The sequence below is a fragment of the Lemur catta genome, chromosome 4, assembly GCF_020740605.2.
Source record: "Lemur catta isolate mLemCat1 chromosome 4, mLemCat1.pri, whole genome shotgun sequence".
NCBI classification, from domain to species: Eukaryota; Metazoa; Chordata; class Mammalia; order Primates; family Lemuridae; genus Lemur; species Lemur catta.
In genome coordinates, this window is record NC_059131.1 from 19,758,761 (window position 1) to 19,778,098 (window position 19,338).

Sequence of the window (19,338 nt, forward strand, 5' to 3'; positions counted from 1 at the left end):
GCTCACCCCTGCTCTTGCTCAAGGGAGTCACCCATTCCTGAGTGAGTCAGGGTCACTCACTGGGTGACAGCTGTGGCTCGCCTTACACGAGCTAAATTGGGAGTTGGAATGTCACACAGATGCCCCTTGTCTCCCCACCCCCACAGTAAAATTAATCTCCTCTCTGGGGAGTAAGGGACAAACAGTGCTGCCCACAGAGTGAACTAGAGAGAGTCATTTGGAAAACAAAAGGAGAATTTTACAGGGAGGGAGGGATAGATAAAGCCACCAGTGCCTGGCCAGGGTACAGAGCAAAGAATAGGGAGAGACAGAAAAGTGTCTGGAGACAGCTATCTGAGGAGGAGACGAGTTGTTAGAGGAAGGAACAGGAGAGATAGCAGAGTTATTTCAAGAGTGAGCAACGGAGGGAACATCAGAATCCACAGACCGTCTAAAGTAAACGAGGAAGGGTCCAGAGGCAGTGAGAGAAGGCCAGGAGCAGGGCCCAGTCCAGGGTAGGTACGATCACTGAGGGGATGAACTTCACAGTGGGTTTCAAGCCGCTGCTAGGGGATGCGCACAGCATGGACAACCTGGAGAAGCAGCTCATCTGCCCCATCTGCCTGGAGATGTTCTCCAAACCAGTGGTGATCCTACCCTGCCAACACAACTTGTGCCGCAAGTGTGCCAACGACGTCTTCCAGGTGGGCTCCGGGGACAGGGCAGGTAAAGCAACACAGACTTGTGGGAGTCTGATCAGGTCAGAGCTGAGAACCCAGAAGGTGATGGGCAGAGGGCTCTGTGAGGTGGGTTGTGGCTGTTGTGGCTGAAGAGTGGAAGAGCGGGGGTCCTAGCAGATCCCAAAGCAGGCATGAGTCAGCAGCTGCTCTGCAGGCTGGCAGGTACAGCCTGTGCACAGACAGCAGTTGGAGTGCTGGGACCCACCGAGGAAAGAGACCCAGTAGAAACTGGGAGGGAGGGGATCCTATACCCAGCTTCATAAGAGCCTGTGCTAGACTCTGCATTCCAGTTCAGAGTTTCAGACTTTGGGAACATTGTGGAAAATCTGGAGAAAAGATCAATGAGATAATGAAACATTAAAAAAAAAAAAAAACAATGCTGTGAGCCTGTGAAAAAGCTCCATAATGACAGTGGAACTATTTATACTTAAGGCAAAGCTCAGTGCATCTACTTTAGGGGGCTGAGTTAGACATAGTAGGCAGGAGACCGGGAATTCTTCCCAACTTCAGTTCATACCTGTGTCCTTCCCAGGCTATTCAGTAAAGAGGCCTACTGGTTAAAAGGTATTGAGGTCATTTGACAAGCAGGGAAAAAGGCAGAGAAGAAATTTTTCTTCCCAGAAGTGCAGCCAGTTTTGGTTTATCTGTGGTCACGGGGCAGAGCATAGCTAATCAAATTCACAGATAACAGTTTAGCCACTGGTTTCAAAAATAAAAGCAGCATACACCATAATCGTTTATAAATGGTTTTTTCTCTTGCCCTGTGCTCCTGGTGGAGGTTCTAGTAGGCTGTCAGATGGCACAGAGATCAGGGAGAATGAGAGGCAAAGGCACACATGCAGAAGAGACCTTGCACATGAAGTGAAAACCCTGAACAGACCAGAGCCGGCTGGCTTAGTATGCATGTCGGTGATAAGGGTCAACATGAACTAGCATTCTTCATCTGAATCAGAAATTAGGAGGAAATGTGTTGAACACAAATGATTTTTAACCTAACCAAGAAAATACTTCTCTTCTTTTTAAGTTCTCTGGGGCAGCATGTTTAGGGAAAAGAATGGGCTGGCTAAGTCGGGCCATCCCATGCAGTGCCCTGTGAGCCGCCCCGTGTCTATCTGCTGTCTGTTGTCCTCACCATGTGTCCAGCACCCTGTTGTCTCTCCTGCCATCTTCCCATCGTGGCCCCTTCCCATCACCTTCTAAGTATCCAAACCTACCGTTATTTGGCCCCGTGTATCTCAGCCAGAAGATTTCCGCCTCTGGGGCCTGGACTGAGTGCTGTGCCTGTTGATCCTGGGCGGCAAGTCTTGTATGAGAGGTGACGCCTTGCCCACCGTCTTGGCTTTTCCCTTGGTCCAGGTAACTCTCTAAACATCTTTCAGGCTGAGACACCCAGGAGGGAATGGCAGAACGATTTTTGCCATCTTTTCTTACGAATTTATAGTGAAACATCCTCTCATTAGGACCTGAAATATGAGAAAGCAAAGAGAAACGTTGAAAGCTAAGGTAATGTATCCTGTAGAAAAGTGGTCAGAATGTCAAAGTGCAAGCCACGTGGTATCATCTGGCAGAGGGACCAAGGAATGGGCTCCATACACAAAGGCCAGAAGACATTTAAGTTATCTCCTTGTTCAAGTCAGCCCTCTGTATCCAATCACAATGTTTTGGTTCCAGAAAGTTCTAGAATACTGACCTGGGCCTAGAGAGACCTGGGAATGGTTTGGGGCAAACCCTATAAGAATATTTGGGAGATGCATGATTCCCAAGGCTTTGGGATGGTTCTGTGGATCTGGAGAGATGGGTATCTTTTAAAGTGCAGAGCACCCCTAGGCCTCCAAAGAGAGAAGAGTGAACAGCTCATTCCTTGTTGCTTAATTTGGGAGGCCTGGTGGGAGGCTGGCCCAGTTCTTCAGCTGCATGTAGAGATCTACATCTCAATATATCTCAGTAGATCTCCCTCTGAAAGATGAGCATATTTAGTTTTTTCACACATTGCCTCCACATTTTGACAACTCTAGGCATAATCAGATTGTCTGTTTTCTAAGTATGGGGACAAGAATAGGACTTTTGGTCCCTCTGTCTTCAAACCCCTTAGGAAGAATACCCTTAGAACCTTGCCTAGAAAGTTAACACTATAAAAGTAACACCAGTATATCATATTTAGAATCTTTAATTATATACATATTGTTTTCAAACAGTGTAGGAGTTTCTATCATGAAATTCACCTCAGACCCTCAGTTTCCTTCGCCAGATAGAGGTAACCATTACCAACTTTCTTGGCAATACTTCCAGAAAGTTTCCGTGAATAGGTATGTTTGCATGGATATACGTACTTAAACTAGGCTTATTGTCCTAGTATACCTACCTTTGTTGACTTACTCTCTCAGTGCTTGTTTTATATCCACACATTCAGATCTATGTCTTCCTTTTTATTTTTTTTTTAATTTTAATTTTTTTTGAGTCAGGGTCTTGCTCTGTTGCCCAGGCTAGAATCTAGTGGTGTCATGATAGCTCACAGCAACCTCAAACTCCTGGGGTCAAGCAGTCCTCCTGCCTCAGTCTCTCAAGTACTGCACTACAGGCATGTATCACCATGCCTGGCTAATTTTTATATTTTTTGTAGAGAGGGTTCTCACTAAGTTGCTAAGTCTGGTCTCAAACTCCTGGCCTCAAGTGATCCTCCTGCCTCAGCCTCCCAAAGTGCTAAGATTACAGGCGTGAGCCACTGCACCTTGCCTGTCTTCCTTTTTAAATAGCTGTATAGTGTTTCATTGTTATGACTGGACCACATCCTATCCAATCTGTCCCCTAAAACATTTAGATGGTGTTTTGCTGTCTTAAAAAGTGCTGTGATGGACAAAAGACAAGAGTTTTGGGAACTGTGATTTTATAGACAACCAGGCAGCAAAATTTGAAAAGTTAAAACATTTTAATTGGAAATGTTGAACAGTATTAAGGGCTTGGGAGGAACTCGTCCATAATCCTACCTCCCCAACACAATTATTTTCATTTTTGTGTATTATTTTAAAGTCTTTCTCCCTGAACATATTTTTACATAGTGGCCATCATAATTTAACTAGTTCTCTTTAGAGCTGTAACACCTCTTTCTCTCTGAGCTGAAACAGAATGGAACACCAAGACATCACATTAACCCCCTCTAATTTCTCTCTTTTTCCCCACACTTGCTCCCACTCAGCTACCAAGAATTTTGACTAGAGGAAAGCTGTTGGTGTGGGACTTTGACACAAACATCTTCCCATGTGTTTCTGTATTTGTAAATTCTGTTCACTCCTAAGCTACTTGAATGCAAGCCTTCGGTTTATTTTTAAACCTGCCTCCACTTCACAGTGGGCACTTGTTTATGAGCTGCAACCTGTTGTAATTTAACAGATGACCAGAAGGCCTTGTAAGAAGGTTGTTCAGGAACAGCTTTTCTGGAGGATGTCTGTCTAGAAAGGAACTGACTGGGGGCGGGAAGCGGGGCGGGTGTCAGGAAAGGGGCCTCCTTCGCTAACAAAGGGGCGGTCTGGGAAAGAGATGACCCGTTTCACTCCATCTGAATTCCATTTATTGGTTAACGTTGGGATCAAGCGTCATCGGGTACAGGCCTGCTGGTGGAACGCCTGCCCTGCTTCCCTCCTTGACCACTTCCACCTGCTGCCGAGGGCACCAGGACCTCTCCAGCCCAACTGTGGGCAGGTCTCCTTTTTGAGAAATTGGTTCACCGAAATTTTGTAAATTGCATTAAACTTGTAGCAGGGTTAGGGATCTTCTGTAGGAAAGTATCTTGGTTTAGTGAGAACAAAAACCTAGACTGAGACTGAGCACTCCCGGGTTCTCACACCAGCCTCTTCAGTAATTTGCCATGTGATGTAAATCAGGCTGTTTCACCTCTCTGAGCCTGTTTCCACATCTATAGATGGAGACAGTGTTTTAAACCAGTCTTTAACATCCCTTGTAATTCTAACAATCTGGTTTCACAGATTCAAGAAATATTTTTATGGATTTCCATTTTTTAAGGGTTTTCCATTCTGTTACCAGTTTCCAAACTTGGCCCACTCTTCTGCTTATCAATCCTCCTTTCAAGCTGTAGGGACTAGTTTATCAACCCCATGTGTTAGGCTCTTCCCTGGGTTCTGTCTGCCGTAGCTGACCATCCACTCAAAATCCCTCGTACTTCCACAGCTCAGCTGATTTTTCTGTGACTCTTCAACTTTTCTCCAAATGTCTGGCCTTCTGCTCACCATTTTTCCGTGGTTGCTCCAGTGTCTTTCAAAGGTCTGGCTCCCAGAACCTGCCTGATCCATCACTCCTCATGGACCAGACAGACTATCAGGTTGGGGCCTCCAACAAGCCTCCTTGCATCCTGGGCCTGGGTCCCAAATTAGCATCTCCCTGGGTAGCCAGGGAAGAGGGAAAACGTTCTGAGATAAGTATGGATTTGCAAGAGTAGCTGCATTTACAGGGCATCTTTATAGATGGAACATTTCTATTAGATGCTATGGAACATTACAAAGGAAATGGAAGGTGCCACACAGCCTAAAAGGTAGACAGCTCATGGCATGCATGCCGCACAAAAGCCTTGAACAGAGCCTAGAATTAAATTCCATCTGTTTGTGCCATTCCATCTTATCCTTCACAGTGAAGAAAGAACAGTTACTTCATGCACTTTGGTTCTGTGTGATAATGTATTTTTAAGGTCTGGATTAGGGTTAGTAGCGATCCTTTGTGTTTGTGCAGTGCTTTATACAGTATCTTCACAAACACGATTCCATTCAAGCTAGATAGAATGGATGTTATCTCCATTTTACAGGGGAGAACACAGGAAACAGGGTGTAGTCACACAAACAAAGTGACAGAGTAGGGACATAAATCTAGGTGCTCTGTTTCCTAGAGTGAGGGAATTTCCTCTACACATCACATCATCGGCACATGAAATTTTACTTCTTGCGGCTGGCTCCCTATAAGACATTTATGTGTATAATAGCACCAATCAACTATTTCTTATTCTTGAAATAGAAAGATAAACAGAAGCAGAAAATAAGATTTTGCTAACTGGATATTAGTCGGCTGAGAGATCTTTAGCCCAATGTAGAGACCTACAGCTATGAAGATGTGTTAAGGAGCTTGCCATCTACCTCTTAGAGTGTAAAGTTCCTACTTGTGATGAAAAAAATTAGGGACTTGAAGTCAGGGCAGAGAGTAATTTTTTTTTTTTCCCCATGGACCTATTTGTCAGTCCGTGAAACCTATGGATCTCTTCTAAGAACAATATTTTTATTTTTAATTTTTAAATTTTTTATTTTATTTATTCTTTTTAGAGATAGGGTCTTGCTCTGTCACCCAGGCAAGAGTGCAGTGGTGTGGTCGTAGCTCACTGTAACCTCCAACTCCTGGGCTCAAGTGATCCTCCTGCCTCAGCCTCCTAAGTAGCTGGGACTACAGGCATGTGCCACCATGCCTGGCTAATTTTTAAAAATTTTTCTATGTGGAGACAGGAGTCTTGCTATGTTGCTCAGACTGGTCTCAATCTCCTGGGCTCAAGTGATCTTCCTGCCTTGTCCTCCTCAGCAGCTGGGACTACAGGTGCATGCCACCACACCAGGCTAATTTTTAAAAAATTTTTTGTAGAGATAGAGTCTTGCTATGTTGCCCAGGCTGGTCTTGAACTTCTGTCCTCAAGCAATCCTCCCTCTTTGGCCTCCCAAAGTGCTAGGATTACAGGTGTGAGCCACCACACCAAGTCCAGAACAATATTTTTAAATGCATAAAATATAATACATAACGATTATACAGGAAGTCATTTGTATTAAAATATAGCATTCATTCTCACTGAGGATGCTATCACTCCTAAGGGAAAAATATTCATTCTTGAAGGGGGCAAAAGAATCTTACTCTTCTATGTATAAAGCATAGATATGCATACAGTACACAAGCAGATATACAGTGTATCTATGGTATTAACATGTAATGGGGGGAGGGGGAGCTACTAGGGGGAAAATGTCTAAAAAGGCTCCTGGAGGGGGCCAAAATGAAAACAAGCTTGGGAAACACTGGAATGAGATCACCAAAATACTTAAAGCACATTTGATAGAGTAATACATGTGCTTCTTGATTAACACATTAAACAAAGAATGAGGTCTAGCAGTAGGCCTGATAACTGCTGTAATTTAGAAGTAATGATAATCGTACATTATTTTTTGAAATTTCAGCAGCAACTGTAATGTGATATGAAAACAGCTACGGTGACAAAGTCACAGATGCTACTAAAACTACTGTGGTTTTGTGCTACTCCCCCTATATTGTGCTGCATTAAATGCCCTCTGTTAAAATAGATGTTACCCAGAAGAGGTAACAATTTTATCCACAGAGCCAGTACAGATGACTTTCTTGAGCCACCCAACATTGCAAAAGGTTTGGAACACAAGTCGGATAAGACTTGTTGCATAAGAGGAGTGATTCAGGAAATGGTTAGCACAAATTTCCCAAATTTCATTCTCATATCACCTTCCCGATTTTTGTCATAGCTGTATACCACCTGTACTATAATAGTTCTATTTTAAAAGACTTCCTTTTGAAGCTTATATATTTATCCTCATTCTAAACAATAAAACCCATGGAAAATCACCAGTTTTATGGGCTGTCCTGTTACTAATGTGCATTAGAATTAACACGTGAAAGTCTTGAATGTTCATCCTCATACTGCTGAAAATCTTCATGGTTGTCATCAGTATGTATACTATATTTTGGGAAACACATAAGGCCCTGGAAAGTCCAAAAGATAAACTTTACTATTTTATTACTAGTTCAATTTCATCCTAGTACCAAAGGGCACGGGTATATACGTATTGGCCAGAGACTAGCAATGGAGGTGGCGCTGGGAGGTAGGAGGGGGCAAACGTTGAAGCAACCTCAGAAAAGAAGGGCTGCTCTGGTGGTTACCGGAAAGCCAGCCAGGCCAGAGGTAGGATGTGGCAGGAGAGATTGGGCTTTGGAAGTGAGAGGGGACTCTGGCACCAGGAGATGAAAGGCCACATGAAAATACTGGACTGTGGTGCCTGAGCCAGATGGTGAGGACGGCAGAGGCACAGCCCCTCCCCGCCCCCTGCCCCTGGTTCCTCTCCCAAGAGAGGGACTGTTAAAGGACTTAGGGTTGGACTGCCTGAGTACTGATACCTCTTAGCCCTCGGGGCTCCGGGAGCAAGGCAGTGATTAACCCATGGGATGAGCTGCTAAAGAAATTTCTTTGGCAGGTGGGGCAGTGGGGGAGAGGTGTGCCTCCCCAGCCCACCTCTGGCCAGCCCTGAAGTCAGGCCTGACTGTGGGACGGTTGGCTGAGATAGCCCAACAAGTCCTGATTACTTTTTCCCATTTTTTTCTTTTTTAAAAATTGTGGTAAATGCACATAACATGAAATTTCCTATCATACCTATTTTTAAATGTACAGTTCGGTGGCATTAAGAGCATTGATGTTGTGCAAACATTACCACAATCCATCTTCAGAACTTTTTCATCATCCCAAAGTGAAAGTCCATACCCATTAGACTGTAATTTCTCGTTATCCCCCTCCCTCTCACCCCTGGCAAGCAGCATTTTACTTTCTGTCTCTATGAATTTGACTATTTCAGGTATCTCATATAAGAGGAATTATGTACCATTTGTCCTTTTGCATCTGGCTTATTTTGTTTAGCATAAAGGTTGATCCATTTGTAGGCTGTAGTCCTGATTACTTTCATCTCTGTTAATCTCTACTACAATCTGTGTGACTTTTATCAGTGTCATCCATTCTGTGTTAAATGTGGATTTTTTTTCTGTGTTGATAATATATTTTACTTGATTTCTTTCCTTAATTCTGCCAGTTCTTTTCTTCTCTAGCTTCGATCACACTTATATCTCTTCTTTAATCAAAGAGACTGTTTTCTTTATTTTTTAAACAAATGTTTGATTGAAACTGTATCGATTCTTGGAGCATTTTTTCTTCCAAAGGGTATTGTTTATCTTTCCCCTGCTTGTCATGCTTTCTTTCTCCTTTTCTTGTTTTATCTTGGGTTGCATCTCTTGTTGGATCCCATCTACTTCTCACTCCTCTTTCATAGGGGCCGTTTTATCTGGGGCTGAAGGTGAATTCTTGACTCAACCCGCTGTGTTTACCTTGGCTTTGCTTCACTGTTCTCTGAAATTCAAACTGGCTGGCTGGATGTTGTGATCGGTTTGTAATCTCTGTTTAGTCCTTTGGCTTCTTTGGTGAATAGAGGGGTATGACCTGAATTAGTGAGTAGTTGAGTGTCTCAATTTGGTTATGTTGTCTCGGAATATTGTTCACACTGAATCCAGTGAATTATGTACCACAGAGACATGCGCAGATCTGTGGGAGGAGGTCTCCCGGGAGATTAGAGCTCTTTACTCTCCTTTTCACAGACAAGCAGGTCATTCTGGCTGAAACCAGGGCCCCCATAGTGTGCTCCACGGCACACAGGGTTTTGATTTTGATGGGTCTTTTGTTTATCTTTGCTTAAATAACTTCAGTCCGCAGTTGCATAGTTGACTTTCAGACTGTAGTTTCTTTTCTCTGTGAAGGGTTGATATTTGGTCCTTCGTGACCCTTTTACTTAAAAAAAAAAAAAAAAATCCGTCTCTGCCTGAGACTCAGAGAGATGAGTGTTAGCTCTGGGCGTCACCCTTCAGTTGGCCTAAATTTTACTGTATCTGACAATGTAGCGTAATGAGTGTCAGGACAGGCTCTGCAGTTAGAGTGCCCGAGTTCAAATACCAGCTCTGCCACCTATTAGCTGATGACCATGTGTAATTTAATAACTTCTCTGGGCCACAGCTTCCTCATCTTTGATATAAGGCTAATAGTAGTGCCTATTTCAGAGGGTTGACATGAGGATTTCATGAGTTAATGCAAATACAAGACTTAGAGTAAATCTTGGTATAAAGTAAGTGCTCAGTAGATGTTAGCCATTCTCATTATATTTCTTGTAGTCTAAGTTAGGGGTAAATGTTCATCTTCACCATCTTTACAAGAAGCTCTTGAGGATTAAATTCAGTAATGTCGGGAAAGCCCATGACACAATGTTTGACACATAATAGGCCCTCAAAACATTTATTGAACGTTAAATACTGAATACCCCTGCATTTGTGCCTCAGGAAGAGGAAGGGGTCAGTGAGGGATGGAGGTCAGGGAGAGAAGCTTCCTAAGAGTCTGTCTTTGCTTTGGGTATAGGTCCCCCATCTTCCCAAACATTCATTGAGCACCTCTGGGTGCTTGCCACCAGCAAGTCAAGATGCATGAGATCCCTCCAGGAACTGGCAGGCTTAGAGTTCTCCCAACACCTTCTTACTCACTTGGATTTTAAATATTGAAAAGTAATTGTATTAAGCAAACAAAATCTAGGTGATTATATACTTTAACACATTCCCTAAACTAAACTCAATAATGTTCACACAGTTCTAGCTACTGAGAAGGACACATGTGCAAACACAGCTTTGGATTATCTCAAACTAATCTGTTCCATGTTTATGATGTGCTAAAGTGTTAACTTCTTATGATTCTCAAGAAATCCCAAGAAAAATGTGCTATTTCTGGCACATGTTAGTTACTCTCCCCAAGATAAGCTGCCCCACTTAAACAGTGGGGCCACGTTTCCTGCCTCGCCTACATCCCTTGCTACTGAAGGATCAAACAAGACTCTTGGCTTGGATGCCCTCTGTGCATAATGCCCTCTGTGTTGCTGTGCACATATAAGGGTCCTTTCACACCTGTCTTCTGGTTGGTGTACAGCATAAGGATTTGGAGAATGTCATGGAACCCAATTGTAGCAAATACATCTAAACATACCAAGATTACTTTCCTGTTTCACTTTGAGTAAAAAAAAAAAGAAGAAGAAAATAAAAATAAACCTGCCAAGTCATAGGTGACTGCTGTCTCCTCTCCGTGACTCTCTAGGAGTGCATGGTCTTCCAGCCGGTTAGCATTAGGTCCTGCTGTAAGTGGCAGAAACCCCAAAATGGCAGTAGCTTGAAGAAGGTAAAAGTTTGCTTTTCTCTCAAACGAAAGTACGGGTAGGCAGTCCAGGACTGCTTCACCAGAGACCTGCTCCTTTTTATGCCACTCTCAACATGTGGCTACCGTGTCATGGCTTAAGATGGCTGCTTCAGTTTGAGCCACCCATCTTCATTCCAGCCAGCAGGAGGGAGAAAAGAGAGTAGGGCATACCCCTCCCATTAAAGATACTTCCTAGAAGTTGCATAAAACATTTCTGTTTATATTCCAGAACACAGTCACCTGGCCACGCTCAGCTGGAAGAAAGTCTTGAATTTATGATCTTTATACCATGCATCTTGCTAAAACTCATAGCCTCTATCATTGAAGAGGAAGGGGTGAACATTGGGGAACAACAAGCAGTCCCTGCCAGGCTTTCATCTCTCCTTCTCCCCACAAATTGATTCTTTTTTCTTCTCTGTAAACCAGCCTTCTCGTTCATAGTTTCTGACCCCTCACACTTTCCAGAGTGGCCGCGAGGGATGCCAGCTCTTAGCCCAACTCCACAGGTCTTTTCAGTTCCTAAACAGCACATCGTGTAGCCAGCTCAGCCCCTTTGTCTCAATTCCAAGTTCGTGGGAGAGAACATTTGATTGGTTCTGCTTTGGTCAGGTGATCACATGCTCAGCTCTGAGCCAATCATCTGTGGCCAGGGGCATGGCAGGCTCTCCCTTCTAGGATGGGATGGTGCAGGTTCTCCAAGAAAGATGGATAAGTAGGAGGAAATGATGGGCATCTCCGATAAGCTTCCTTCTGAGCTTACCACTATCACAACATGCATCCCACTAGATGCAGTTGTCTGTTTGCTTGTCCTTACAGTAGGGATGCATTTTGTTCATATCTTTAACCCAGAGCCTAGCAATTAGTGCCTGGCACACTCACTATTTGATCTAAAATGAATAATCCAATTTAGGCCTTAGTTTTGCAGAGGTTGAATGCTTGCCCAAATTCACATAGTAAAAAAAGCATCAGAAGCAACATGGTTCCAGGACTCCCGACTCCCAATCCCTGGAGCAATTTCCCCAAATTACTCAGCTAGTTATGGCTTGTCAACCCCATTGTTCAGCACTTGTCTCTGCTTGCACCTCTGCCCCAGGAGGGCCCCAGACTGGAGGACATTTGGTGCACCACTCAGAGTCCATTTCCTGCTCTGCCTTTCTGCCAAGGCCAGTGTCTCCCCACAGCTCCAGGCTGGGCCATCCTGACTAGGCCTTGGCCTAAGCTCTGGATGCAGGGGACACTCAAGGAGGTGGGCTAAGTAATGACGCAAAGGTGGGAAGCAAGATCTCCATGGCCACCCAGCCTGAGCCACTCTGAGAGGAGGACTCAGCCATAGAAAAGAGCAAATATCTCCCCTTCCACCATTTTCCTACACCTGAGCCCCCAAGACCTTTCCCCTGTCTTTCCCCACTCCCTTATGCCTCACTGTGTCAGTTCTCTCATGCCACCTGTCCCCACAGGCCTCAAACCCTCTGTGGCAATCCCGGGGCTCCACCACTGTGTCTTCAGGAGGCCGTTTCCGCTGCCCGTCTTGCAGGCATGAGGTTGTCCTGGACCGACACGGTGTCTACGGCCTGCAGCGAAATCTGCTAGTGGAGAACATTATCGACATTTACAAGCAAGAGTCATCCAGGTGAGCTGTCAGGGCCTCTTGCCTCTTTAAGGGTTAGTGCCTGGGACACAGCCAAGGAACCCATCAGGGCCAGGAGGGAGGGACTGAAACAATAACCTGCCTCTTTAGTTTAGAGCTGAGAGGACTGGACCAGAGAGGGGAGGGAATTACCCCAGGTCACCCAGAGAGCACAGTCGGATTCCCTGGCCAGTACTTTGCCTTAACCCCTTCCTCCTGGGGAGAAGCTGTCAGTCCACCAGCAAGATACTTGCCAACCCTCGTGACTTCCTGTCCTGTGAGACTACCCTGCCCCCTGGAATACAGACCATTCTTGGATCCAGGCCTCCTCCACCTCTCACGGAAGCACTCACCTGCTCAGCCACAGCATTGCTGCAGGGGCAGAGAAGGTGGTGGTGGTTAGTGCAGGCTGAAGACAAGGAATTCGTGGGGCCCACCTGCCCCCCACCCCTGGCCCACCCTGCCCCTCCCACTGCCCTCCAGGCCACTGCATTCCAAGGCTGAGCAGCATCTCATGTGTGAGGAGCATGAGGATGAGAAGATCAATATCTACTGCCTGAGCTGTGAAGTGCCCACCTGCTCTCTCTGCAAGGTCTTTGGTGCCCACAAGGACTGCGAGGTGGCCCCACTGCCCACCATTTACAAACGCCAGAAGGTATCAAGCAGGGGAGGGAGCAGGCATGGGGGAGTGGGGTTTAGGACAGGGTCTCATGGCAGCCTCTTACTCCACTTGATTTTTTGTTTTTTTTAGACAGAGTCTCACTCTGTTGCCCGGGCTAGAGGAGTGCCGTAGCATCAGCCTAGCTCACAGCAACCTCAAACTCTTGGGCTCAAGCAATCCTACTGCCTCAGCCTCACAAGTAGCTGGGACTACAGGCATGTGCCACCATGCCTGGCTAATTTTATATATAAATATATATATATCTTTAGTTGTCCAGCTAATTTTCTATTTTTCAGTAGAGACGGGGGTCTCGCTCTTGCTCAGGCTGGTCTCGAACTCCTGAGCTCAAACGATCCGCCCACCTTGGCCTCCCAGAGAGCTAGGATTACAAGTGTGAACCACCGTGCCCAGCCTCCACTTGGTTTTAAAGTCAGGCGGATCAGGGCTAAAGTCCCAGCTCTTTGCTTGACTCAGTGAGTGACCTTGGGTACGTTTTTTGACCTCTCTGGCCCTCATTTTCCTCACATGTAAAGTGGAGATGAAAATACCTACTTCTAAGAGTTGTCAAAAGGATAAAATTAGATGATGGATGAAAGCAGAGACTTCAGTATGGTGGACGAGATATTCTCAAGGTCCTCTCACTATCACACAACTAGATTCTGCATAAAACAGAATTTTAAAATGATATTGGCTAGCACGTAGGAAGTAAAAGGTATCTCCACGTGGGCATGGGGTGGGGTGAGGAGGGGAGAATGAGCTGAAAACAGAACCATGCGTGGCAAACACACAGAAGGCAGCATTTCCCAGAAGACCGATGCTGACACTGTCCCTGAGCTAGAAAGACCAGGGTATGCCTCCAAACCCCTACAAAGTAGGGGTCCTGCACGGAAGACTCCCAAGACCCCAGGTTAAACTGGAATCCCAAGAACTAAAGCAGTCAGTTGCGCCACCTGGCTTTGACAGAAGAAAATGCAAATTCTGCCTGAAGGAATCTATCTTCAATTTAAGCCCTCAGGTTTATACTTAGATTAAGATCAACAAAATGTTAGCTCAAAATTGAAGATACACAAAGAAATGCACTCCATGAGTGAAGGCAGCAGAAGCAAAAATTACAAGGAATTCAGATATTGGAATTAAAGAATAGAAAGTCACAATAAATTGAATGCTTTCAAAAAAGATGGAGGCCAGGTATGATGGCTCACACCTGTAACTCTAGCAGTTTGGGAGGCTGAGGCAGGAGGATCACTTAAGGCAAGGAGTTTGAGACCAGCCTGGGCAGCATACTGTGACCCTGTCTCTACAAAAAAATTAAAAACTAGCTGGGTGTGGTGGTGCAGGTCTGTAGTCCCAGCTGCTTGGAAGACTGAGCCAGGAGGATCCCTTGAACCCCAGAGTTTGAAGTTGCAGTGAGCTATGATCATGCCGCTGCACTCCAGCCTGGGCAACAGAATGAGACCCTGTCTCTAAAAAAAGATGGAAAGAAAAATACAAGCAATTATAGAACATCAAAAACCACCATGCAGATTTGACAAAGAACCAAATAGAGCTTTTAGAAATGAAAGTATAATTGTTGAAATAAAATATTCAATGGTATGCTGTCTCTAAAATCCAAAAAAGAAAAACATTTTAAGAAACATTTAATGGATGAATTAAATGACAGATTTCTCTGAAGAGAGAATGAGTGAACTGGAAAAAAAAAAACCATAATGCAGCACTGGGAGATGAGAAAGTCTAACATAAGTCTAATCAGATTCCCAGAATGAGAGCATAAAGAGAATGGAGAAGAGGCAATATTATGAGAATGGGTAATCACTAAGAATGTTTCAGAATTGATAGAAGACATGAATCTACAAATAATGCATCTAGTCCAGTGCCTGGCATTTAGGGGATGTTTGGAGAATGTCTCTTCCTTCCCCATTTGGTGGTGGAGGGTTTCTTCTCTCCATCTCCTTCCAAAATCCATAAAACATGCTTCCATACTTTTTGGATCATTCCAAGCCCTCTAGATCTCTGAAGATACCCTGGTGGGGGATGTAGGGGGAAGTCCTCTCTTAGGCAGCCTTGGCTGGGTTGAGGGGTGCAGCTCCAGGCCAGGTGCTCCAGCTCTAAGCACTGACCTGTGTGTGTGGCAGAGTGAGCTCAGCGATGGCATCGCGATGCTAGTGGCAGGCAATGACCGTGTGCAAGCAGTGATCACGCAGATGGAGGAGGTGTGCCAGACCATCGAGGTGAGCCTGGGCTGGGAGGGAGGGGAAACAGAGACTGGGTAGGCTGCAGACCCAGGCTCCCAAGATGACTACTCCTCTCTGACCTCTGGCCAAACTGTTCAGAAAGTTTTTGGGCTCCTGGGAGTGGTGGGATGTGCTTGGCCAGGTTGCTTGGTTTGAATCCCTGCTTTGCTGCTTACTAGCTCTGTGACTTTGGTCCAGTTACTTAACTTCTCTCTGGTTTTGTTTCTTTTTAACTACATAAAATAGTGATGATAATAATATAATGGTTACTTCATGAGGTCTTTCTGAGAATTAAATGAAATAATGCAAGTGAAAACCAGGGCGAGGGATATAGACAGCACTCAGTGAAGCTACATTAAAATACCGTGTTCTTATTATGGAAAAGATCGGGGCTGGATTCTGGCTCTGTCGCTAACTCACGGTATAACCATGGACTGGTCATTTTCCTTCTTGGCTCTCTGTGAGTTCCATTAAGTGAAGAGCCCGACATGTACCTCGCACTTTCTGGGGCCTCAGCCAGTGCCTTCTCTCATCCTTGCTCCGGGCCTTTCAGGACAACAGCCGGAGGCAGAAGCAGTTGTTAAACCAGAGGTTCGAGACCCTGTGCGCCGTGCTGGAGGAGCGGAAGGGCGAGCTGCTGCAAGCGCTGGCCCGGGAGCAGGAGGAGAAGCTGCAGCGCGTCCGCAGCCTCATCCGTCAGTACGGAGACCACCTGGAGGCCTCCTCTAAGCTGGTGGAGTCCGCCATCCAGTCCATGGAGGAGCCGCAGATGGCGCTCTACCTCCAGGTGGGCCCTGGGGGAGGGTGGCCGCTCTGCACACCTGGATTCAGGGCCTTGGCACCTGGAAACCTAGGTTCTAGTTTTGTCTCTTGCACCTACCTGCCCCCACCACCTTGGGCAAGTCACCCCCTCTGAGTTCGTTTTCTCCTTAACGATTGGGCTGTGCATCCCCGCGCCTACCCCGCAGGACGGTGGTGAGAATCAGAAATGGGACCTTGCCGGGGTTGGCCCAGTGCTTACTCTCACCCTCCTTTTCTCCCCTGCAGCAGGCCAAGGAGCTGATCAATAAGTGAGTAGGCAGAGTGGGAAGGGAGAGGAAGGGGGCGCGCAGCCCCACTGCTGGGGAGGGGCTTGAGGGTCTGGGCGTTGCCAGCCTAGCCGCTGTGGCCACTGCAGGGTCGGGGCAATGTCGAAGGTGGAGCTGGCAGGACGGCCGGAGCCAGGCTATGAGAGCATGGACCAGTTCACCGTGAGCGTGGAGCATGTGGCCGAAATGCTGAGGACCATCGACTTCCAGCCCGGTGAGGGGCGCAGGAGGGAGGGAAAGAGGAAGGGAGGGCGGGAAGGAGGAAGGGAGGGCGGCGGGCCGCTGGGACTGGGCGCTCAGACCCTCAGGGTTGGGGTGAGGCGGCCTGGTGAACGGAAGGGCAAGGACTCCACCTTACGTGGCCTTCCTTCGGCCCAGGCGCTTCCGGGGAGGAAGAGGATGAGGAGGTGGCGTTGGACCGCGACGAGGGCAGCGCAGGGCCGGAGGAAGAGCGGCCGGATGGGCCGTAAGGTGAGAGTGGCCCGAGGTGCTTGGGGCGGGGCCTGGCTGGCACACGCGGTCCCTCTCTCCGGCGATTGCCTCCCCCGCGGCACCAGAGGTCGCGGGGAGCCCCTACTCCTTTTAAGTGCCCCCCAAGCCTCGGCGCCACAAAGGAGCGCCCCCTAGGTCGCGTAAAAGGACACTTGCGTTTCCACCAGCCTTTCCTCTGGCGTTTGAGGAGACCAGGTTGGGTCGGCCAGTAGAGGAGAAACCCACGTGGCTGCGGAAAGGGAGGGAGAGGGGGTTCGGGGCTGCCTTGTGCCTTTGGAGCACCCGCCCACTGAGCCTTCTTTCCCGGGCGCAGGCCTGCACTGACCCGACCACCGTCGAGCAGCCCGGCCCTGGCGCTAGGGTGGTGGAGGATCTGCGGAGACCACCGCAACCACCCGGCTTGGCGTCCCGCCCCGGGGGAGGGCTCAATAAAGGACTCCTGCGTCTCAGACCCGCATCTCCTTTCGCTGCCCACTTACACAGCTTCCGCTTGGGTGGCGACCCTGCCACCATCCCCCTTCCTGGAACCTGAGACCATCTGGGGGTGGAAGTGAAATTAACCTTTATTGGGCACCTCCTTGTTGCCAGGGGCAGACTCGTGAGCCCAGTGCCCTGGGAAGAGGGTCAAGAGTGGTGCGGCAATGCCGGGACCTCAGCGTTCCTGGGGATTTGGGGAGCGATGGGGCTCACAGGAACCTGGCTGAAAGCCGTCCTCTCGGACCTTCTATCCCGACCCCTGCAGGCTCTTGTTCCCTCCCGCTGGCCTGGGAGGCCCCCACTTTCGCAAGGGTTCCCACCCTGCTGTGATTGCCGCGCCCCCACGACAGAAGCCAAAGGCTCTTCAGCACTTTTATTAAAAAATAGCCACGCAGAGCGGCTCAGGGTGTCCCTGGGCCGCTCTGCCCGCGGGACTGGATCAGTTCCAGTAGCTCGTGTCCCAGCCCCGGGGTAGGAGAAGGGGTCAAAGTTTTCGTGGTCCCAAACCGGGCGGATCACTTGCCCACTGAGTCGAATATGATGCGGTTCTGCTCGGCGCGCTCCCTCTGGCTCTGCGTTCGCGACAGCTCCAGCAGGGTCCTCAGCAGGTGGAAAGTGAGGTCAATGGACAGTGGAGGGTTGTTCCGTCGCGGCCGCTCGCCTGTGGTCGCGGATCCCCATCCGCCCGGCCCGCCGCGGCGCGGGAAGCGCTCCGCCAGCAGCAACAAGAGCGCGCGGGCCCCGCCGCCCTGGGTCCGCGCCCGGGGGCTCCATCGCAGACTCGGGTCCTGGACCCCGGCTGCTGCCGCTGCAGCCTCCGGGCTCCACTGGCTGCTCCCGGAGCGCAGCTGTGCCAGGAGCAGCAGCGCCGCCAGCAGCGCCGCACGCCCCGCCTGCCTCATGGTGCCGCCGGCCCTGGACAGAGGCAGCGCAGGGTGAGGCGCGCCTGGGGCAGCCGCAGGGGGTGCACTCCCCGTCCCGCGCACGCCCAGCGCCCCCGCCGGGCCCCTCCGGCAGCCACCCGGTGCCCACAGCCTGTCCTCCAGCCCCAGCCCCTGCTCCAGTCCTGTTCCACCCCTTCCACCCACCGTCCCTCCGGGCAGGTCGCAGTGGGTGAGCTGCGCAGAGTCCTGGTACCGAGGGAGTCTGGGCGAACGCTCTGAGCCACTCACAGGTTGTCGGAGAGCGCCTGCACGGCGCAAGACGGAGCTCCAATCTCTGTCCCTCGGGGCGGGCTGAGGGCGGCTTGGGGAACACGGGGTCTGTCCCGGGACTGTCACCAGCCTTATATAGCGCCAGGGCAGCTCCGACTGACGTCAGCGAAGAACATGCTATGATTGTAGAAGCAATGAGTCTGGCGGCTTGCAAGCCCTCGGAGGAGCGCACCTCCGGACACTAGACTTCGTGTCCCTGGAGCTAGCGCTGGAAGCAGCATTGGACTCAGGAAAGCAAGAAGCCGGCTAGGGCGTTGAGCTTGTTCCGGGACCCACGAGAGCCCTCTGCCCCGCTTAGAACAGCCATTAGTGCCTAGGGCCTGTCCCCCAACACCAGACTAGTCCTGGGTCTCTTATTCCATGGCACATGTAAGAGAGGCGGGACCGTGGGGCTGTCCATGGTGCTGACCCTGTCCTCTATCTCTAGAAGGGGGCAGAGGCGTTGGGACAACGCTGTGAGGCTCAAACCCACTCCCTAGCCCCAACTATCAGTTCCGAAAACTGAGGCAACCAAGAGCACACCGCTGGCACTCAGCCAACACTGTGAGACCCACCGAGAGGCAGCGGTCTGCCATAGCCAACCTCTCCCAGGATTCTTTTTTTTTCACACCCTACAGTACTAGAGCATGAAAGGATTCTTTTTTTTTTTTTTTTTGAGACAGAGTCTCACTTTGTTGCCCAGGCTAGAGTGAGTGCCGTGGCATCAGCCTAGCTCACAGCAACCTCAGACTCCTGGGCTTAAGCGATCCTACTGCCTCAGCCTCCTGAGTAGCTGGGACTACAG

General features: G+C 48.5%; 2 protein-coding genes across 4 annotated transcripts; one reads left to right on the plus strand and one right to left on the minus strand.

Annotated features, from left to right (window-relative positions):
- The first annotated feature begins 173 nt into the window (after nucleotides 1–173).
- TRIM54 (tripartite motif containing 54) lies at nucleotides 174–17,312 on the plus strand. 2 transcript variants are annotated; one of them, XM_045549264.1, is made up of 9 exons: nucleotides 174–683; nucleotides 12,222–12,394; nucleotides 12,875–13,046; nucleotides 15,185–15,280; nucleotides 15,837–16,070; nucleotides 16,331–16,353; nucleotides 16,461–16,585; nucleotides 16,750–16,842; nucleotides 17,177–17,312. In XM_045549264.1, exons 1-8 carry the CDS (start codon nucleotides 516–518, stop codon nucleotides 16,839–16,841), a joined length of 1,083 nt encoding a protein of 360 aa, XP_045405220.1. In that variant the 5' UTR covers nucleotides 174–515; the 3' UTR covers nucleotide 16,842; nucleotides 17,177–17,312. The 2 variants fall into 2 exon arrangements, with proteins under 2 accessions (XP_045405220.1, XP_045405221.1); XM_045549265.1 differs by having other exon boundaries at nucleotides 16,334–16,353.
- A 387-nt stretch (nucleotides 17,313–17,699) lies between these two features.
- On the minus strand, nucleotides 17,700–19,241 carry UCN (urocortin). Of its 2 annotated transcripts, none has more exons than XM_045549266.1 (2): nucleotides 18,513–19,241; nucleotides 17,700–18,255 (listed from the first exon to the last, which is right to left on the minus strand). In XM_045549266.1, the coding sequence occupies exon 2, from the start codon at nucleotides 18,240–18,242 to the stop codon at nucleotides 17,856–17,858; it is 387 nt and encodes a 128-aa protein (XP_045405222.1). In that variant the 5' UTR covers nucleotides 18,243–18,255; nucleotides 18,513–19,241; the 3' UTR covers nucleotides 17,700–17,855. The 2 variants fall into 2 exon arrangements, with proteins under 2 accessions (XP_045405222.1, XP_045405223.1); XM_045549267.1 differs by having other exon boundaries at nucleotides 18,429–19,241.
- Nucleotides 19,242–19,338: the final 97 nt, after the last annotated feature.